The sequence below is a fragment of the Platalea leucorodia genome (genome assembly GCF_965183815.1).
Source record: "Platalea leucorodia genome assembly, chromosome: W".
Lineage (NCBI taxonomy): Eukaryota > Metazoa > Chordata > Aves > Pelecaniformes > Threskiornithidae > Platalea > Platalea leucorodia.
The window spans coordinates 25859825-25866312 of record NC_138859.1 but is presented as its reverse complement, the minus strand read 5'-3'; the positions used below and the strand labels follow the sequence as shown (position 1 = coordinate 25866312).

Below are 6488 nucleotides of genomic sequence, written 5' to 3'. Positions count from 1 at the left end.
AACCAGGAAGGAAATGGAAAGTTTTGAGTGTCACATTGAATACACACACAGTGTTAACATGTTGTGATGATGGCATGATCACCTACTTACTTAAAAAAAAGAAATAAAAATGGTATGCTAATTTGACTTATGAGATTGTTGTTGCCTGTATCTTGTCTGTGGTCACTGATGCCTGTGTCAAAAATACACATTAAAAAAAAAAAAAAAATCAGTTGCCTAGGACTAATGGTGTTCTTTACAGTTTGCCTAATTCACAATTGTCTTTTAACCTAGGAAGCAGCTCCCCTCATTGTTGCTCTTGCAGAAATTCTTGTTGAATTGTCAGGTTTTGTCCTCTCTGCCAGAAGATGCATTCTTTCATTTCCAAATTTGAATCCTCTGTGCTCTTGAAGACTGATAGTGAAAGGCTTGCAGTTACAGGTAAGCTTTCTAGCATCCAGCACCTAGATTTAAAGGCAGATACAGAAAATCCCCACTAATGTTGGAAATGCCTGAATTCTTGCTGCCAGACAGGCACAGAACCTCCTGGGGCTGGTGCTGTATCATTGGGCAGCAAAGTCCTGCCTACATGGCTCACAACTGTTTCAGACAGCTTTATCCAACCTGGAAGTATGAAAATTGAAAGCCAGCTCAGGCTAAAAGTCTTCAAGTGTATAGGTATAGCCTTTCTGTAACTAGTATTTTAGCAGCTAGCTCGCTTCCAGAAAATGCAGAAAAAGATGTAGCAAATGGGAGGGTGGGGAAAAAAAGGGCCTAGCTCTTGCAGCACAGCTTTCATTGCATGCTGGTTATCTGTGCAGTAGAGGGACTTTGTATTAGTCTCATGAGCTTTACTTTCCTTCTGCAGTTGGTTTGAAAGTATATTTGATATAGTCCACTCAAAGCAGTAACCAGATACTTCCATAGTGAAAACAAAGAGGTAAGAAGTCATCTAACTTTTTCTTCAAGATTTTTCTTGTGTTAAAAGTTCTTGGATAGACATTCCCATGCATTTTAGAACTTGTTGAAGGAAAAATAAACCAAAAATTCATCCAGCTACAATGGACAGGTTTGCTTAGAGCAGGGCTAGAGTGGTACAGGCCTTGATTAAGTTGCAACCCCCAGTCCCCTCTCCACCCACTACTGCTTAAGTAAATTCTTTGTCATCTTCTGGAAGAAGGCATATCAAATGGGTGACATGACTGCACTGCAGTACTCCAACCTCTTGATGCATATCATCAAGTGAGAATTAAAGGATTTAGGCATTACACAAGCCTAGTAATTACCTACTGTGTGTACATCAGCATTGCAGGAAAATGACATCGTTCACCTGAACGCTTACCTCACACCACAGCCTCTGACAATCTAGCTCTCTCCTAAATGGGTAAGGCTCAAATGCCTTAAGTCTACATTTGACATTGCTGTCATGGGTCTAGGTTTAAAGCTAAATGCAGCTGCAAAACTCCTGCCCAAAACAGTGGGAGAACACAACCCTACCTCAGCCCTGATAATAATAACAACAACAATAATAATAATAATAACTACTAACAATAATTAACTTAACAAAATTCCAGCCATATTTTATAATACCATGAATGGTTTAGAGCATGTCCTAAAAAATGGTACTGACCCTTACTTAACTTTTCTGATGTACATGTGAGATGTTTACATCCCTTCAGCCAGTTCAGCAATTGCCCAAGTCACACTTCAGTTTGGCATTAAGAGTACAAACAGCATCTTCAGCAACAGATACCAGTTTTAAATGCTTTATTCAGAATGACTCCAGAACCTCTCTCCACACTCTATTTATAGTTCAAGTCACTGTGCGATTGTGATGCAGAAAGCACTGAACTGCTGCAGGCCATTAGGAAAAAAACTTCATTAGTAGCACGGCTTTATTAGAAATAAGGATCAGTTTTTAGCATGATTTAACAGGTACAAAAATTTCAACAAATAAGGAAAGGAAAAGAAAGATTGGATGCAATATTAAGACTAACATGTGAATTGAAGACTGCTGTGAAAGATCATACAAAAAAGGCAATGAGAAATAGTAATGCAGCATTAAAGGTGGGAGTACAGGGCAGACGAGTTACAATACATCCTGCTTCAATATTTCTTATCCATGTACTTCATTCAAATACTGTAACAGTAATGGAAGGCAAAAAGCACCAAACATCTGACTAAAGAAATAAGAAAAAAAGGAACACAAAATTAGGAAAAAGTGAAAGCTGGTAATTAGGGAAGGAATAATCTCAAATACAGTTACTCAATAGAAGCACAACACTTGGAAAAGCTACTATGTCAATATATATAGACAATACAATTATTCCAGCTCTATGGAAATGACTTGATTTTCCTGGTCTGTAACCTCTTCCACATACAGTACTGCTGAGGTTATCCTTAGAGGTGTGTGGGGAGACACTGTACACACACAACAAAGAGCAGATTCATCAGAGGAGTAAGACAGGAGGAAGTTATTCCCATTGAATTAGAAAAGCCACGATTAGGAGGCCATGTAATGCAGGACAAAGCATCGTTAAGCTCTAAACACATAATTCCAGAACACTGTGCAGCTACAGCTTTTATCTTCCAAAAAGCCAAGCTTCCCCTGTGGCAAGTCAGAGTACAGTATTCCCAAGCAGAATACAGCAGTTACTGAAGTGATAGAAGCCATGAGCAAGAGATCTTAGAAAATAATCCTGCACCAGAGAAAGTAATTCCTATTTTGTCTCCTTACAGCTGCCACAGAAAGCATGCATTTCACTTGATCATCTGGTGAGGGGTAGCAGTTTCAAAGAGGGCCACCCAGGACTTTATAATCTAAATTTGAGTTTAAAGGCTTTTTTTCTATCACCTCTTAAAGTTATCAAACCAGAAATTCAACTATAGCTCAACTGTGCATAGTTTGGAGGTTTTGGTGGTGGGGAGGTGTCCTAATTCTGGCATGACAGCACAGAGATTGTGATGCAGGGTTTGCATAGATAGTTTGTCCCCTCCCCAGCCCAAAGAACATTAAGAGGAAAAATCACAATTTAGGATTGTGTTGCATTTGTGAAAAACGTGAAATCAGGAGAGGAATAAACCAAAACACAAACCACCACAATCCCATTTACAGAGGCTTCCCCTACATCCCCAGGTAAGGAGGAAGTGGGAAACGAGACATACAACACAAGTCATGGCTATTTCACAAAGCTTCATTGTCTTAAATGAAGTTTATTACAGGCCCCAGTGAAAATATTAAAAATTCACCAATGCATACACTTCTGCAGCTTTGTCAAGGTTGTTGTTGTTCTAGAGTGGTTAAGTGCCTTTTTTATTAAAAAAAGTTTTTGTTTGTTTTTACATTATTGCTGTGTTTTACAAAAAAAAAAAAAAAAAATTTGTAGAATCCACCCAGCAAAAAAGTCAGTTTCCCCAGAACAAGCCGAAAGCATAAAAGCATGTTCTGAAGGGGGCTTTTCTATACCAGCTATTTAATGAGCAAGAAAAAAAAAAAATCTATCACTTCTGTTCCTAGTGTAGATAAATTTACTCCATTTTCCAGAAGGCAAATCCTTTCAATAAATATCAGAATAACTTCTGAGATGCTGAAGTTCCAGAGATACAAGCAGCAGCTCTGTGCCATTTCTCCTGGAGTCCTATGCTGCCCCTTGTTTCAGTCCAGTGAGATGATGTCGGGAATGCTGCCTCCGCTGCTGGTTATCACTCCTGTCTCGCTCCTGCTGGAGGAGCTAACATGCATGCTGCTCTCGTGGTGACTGGTTGATGTGATGATGCTGCCAGGTGTGCTGCTTGTTAAGGTTGAGGTGAGACTATCCAAAAACATAGGAGGACAGTACTGCTTGAAACAAACAATGAAGAATGAAGAGACTAACTGCACAAGGGAAATGTATGCTCTGAAGATACATCTTCCCTACAACAGACACAAAACACATTACTAGCAGAACCTCGTTAACACATACATGGCAAGAACCGGAGTTCTGCAAACCAGCAAGTAAGCAAGCAGAGATGGTAGTCACAAGCCCTTCTCCCTCATCCTCCCCCCCCCCCCCTTTTTTTTTTTTCTTACTAACTGGTTAGCATGAGCATTTACTAGCACATTAAGAAACACTGTCATGACCACAGGATGATCACAAAAAAAACCCTTTGCATTTGGAGAATGTTCACTGCCCATAGCTACTGGGCACAACTGCATATTTCAGGCTCCTTTCATCACGAAAGGTAGCAGAATGCTTTTTGCTACTTCAATGGAGGTTAGAATGATTTCATCCCCTCAAATGGCAGCAGCTGTACTAATCAACATTTTCATAGTATATACCTGCAATAATACATGCAGGTCTCTAAACATTTTAGCAGTGATAAATGAACCCTGATCGAGTCTGATTAAGAAAAATTACTAAGTTGATTTCAATTTCCTGAAGTGGAAGACAAGCCTTCCCAAAGCAGAGCTAAACATTTTAAGCATTTAGAAACAGAACAAGGTTGCCAGGTGTCAAAGAAGAGGATAATATAAGATACCACCACACGCACACACACATCATTCAACACATCTTACTTTCTCTTACTCTGCAGATTCCAATCTTGGGCATATGTTTGGAACTGAGCCTGAACTGTTTGAACTGTCCAAAGTGGACATAGCAGCATACCTGCTTCCAGTCTCCCACATGAACAAACTTCTGTTATTCCCACTTTTGGCAGTTCAGATCTCAAGGTCAGGCACAGAGTATTGCAAGATGCAGTAAGTAGAAAGAAAAGGAGGAAGTTCATCCTTTGTTTTTAAGGCACCAGAAAGTCAATTCTACATTAGAGTCCTATTACTGTTGTCGTCTTCTAGTGACAGAGAGATGAAACAGAGGGTCTGCTTCAGATCATCTTGTCTTAGTTAGGGAGCCAATATTCCCCCACATTTCAAGGCTGTAGTCTGTCTGTGTAAGAATCTAGTCACAGTAAGAATCATTCTCCCTAACTGCGTAAAGTTTAAGTTTCCAGGGAAGGAAAAGCACTGCCTAGTTACTTTTGACCTACAAAATTTCCATATAATCCAAAGCCAATGGTGTTTGTTTAGGTGTTACATGGAGGGATTTATTATAAAAGTGTTCAGTCATGCACCCATCCAATTAATGAAGACATTTTCTTTAAAACTTACTTAATCTCCTACTAATGTCAAAACCAACAGAAACAGCAGTGAAGTATATTTACAGAGCTTAATCTGGCCTACAGATACACAGTATGAACTAAGAGCATGAAGTACATGATGGGTGTATTCAAGTTAGTGCTGTGCAAGTATACACTTTAGAAAGGCAAGCTATCATTAAAGAGCGAGTTTCCATGCCTGGTGAAGCTAAACTGAATCCTCCCTTAATGCATCTTCATCACCACCTCTTGTTGGGAAAATGGATTTTCCTGGTCTGTGGTTAGGTGTAAGCAAGTGGACTGCAAACATGGTATGGACGATGACAGCATCCTGATAGTTACTTGAGTGGTATGTCACAAAAACCAGACTTGGAAATTAACTCCACAGCAGTTCAGAAACATACCTGTGAATCAACTGGGATTAGTGAAAGAAAATCCAGACCTAGAAAGAAGAGAAGGATAATAAATTGATGAGTCTTTCTTTTATTCATACACAACAAATATAAGGAACTTTTTTGTGGTCATAGAACAGATTTTGCAATTGTTACACAGTTTCTAAATGGAATATACCACTGTAACACCACTCTCAATGACGACTTCAGGCAGCAACAAAACAAGTTATCCAGTACAAGTGGCTCTTTTTAAGAATGAGAATGACATAATGATGTATTATTCACTGGATATTGCAGGGTGGTTCAATGTGGTTGCTTAGATGGAGGTTGCCATTTGGAGCTGTTGGTTCATAATGCAAGTTTCACTGCATATTGTACCTGACTTGGCCAAACTGGGACATGAAGAGTGTCATCACATTAAAGATGCTGGAATGAAGTAAAGTCACAACATGCACAAGTCCAAAAACAAGCAGCAGGTCTCTTCCTCCACCCATGGGCAGCCAATAAGGAAACATTTCTAATATCATCCCCGTTTTGTGTCTAGACAAATAAAAGGAATGAAGAAGAGGAAACTACAAGTAGTTCAACGTATATCCTCTAAGAGCAGTGACAACTAGTGTCCATCTTATACACCATTAACGTGTAAGCATTTAGGGCAAGATATTTAAAATTATGAAACCAATGAGGAATTACAGCCATTTTTGTTTTGTTTCTAAATATTGGCCTTGTGTTTGCTATGTCAACAGAAAGAAATGGTAAACTTACTCCCTCCCTCTTCCCTCACATCCAAATCTGTTCTGGCCAGTGGCATCTCTCCTCCTCTTCTCCATTAGAGAAAAATTTTGAAGGAGATTTAAGCTCGGCTGCTTTTACAGAATTGGCAACTTCTTTTGTTCCTGCACGTTCTAGAACTTCAGTTGATAAGAGATGGGCAACAGTTCTAGACTTCCATTCTCTCAGCTTACTGTCCTATCCAATTTGGGA

The 6488-nt window shown here is 39.4% G+C and overlaps 1 protein-coding gene across 3 annotated transcripts in view; it reads right to left on the bottom strand.

The window, feature by feature from the left end:
- Positions 1–3251: 3251 nt before the first annotated feature.
- Positions 3252–6488, bottom strand: part of LOC309602040 (E3 SUMO-protein ligase PIAS2-like) — a gene marked incomplete at its 5' end in the record, with an annotated part of 38494 nt that continues 35257 nt past the window's right edge. The window contains 3 exons of one of the 3 annotated variants that reach the window (XM_082335327.1): positions 3252–3817; positions 5517–5554; positions 6289–6323. In XM_082335327.1, coding sequence (XP_082191453.1) covers positions 3635–3817; positions 5517–5554; positions 6289–6323 — 256 coding nt within the window. In that variant the 3' untranslated portion in view covers positions 3252–3634. Of the gene's footprint in view, positions 3821–5516; positions 5555–6288; positions 6324–6488 lie in introns of all 3 variants that reach the window. The other 2 variants (XM_082335328.1, XM_082335329.1) reach the window with 2 other exon arrangements.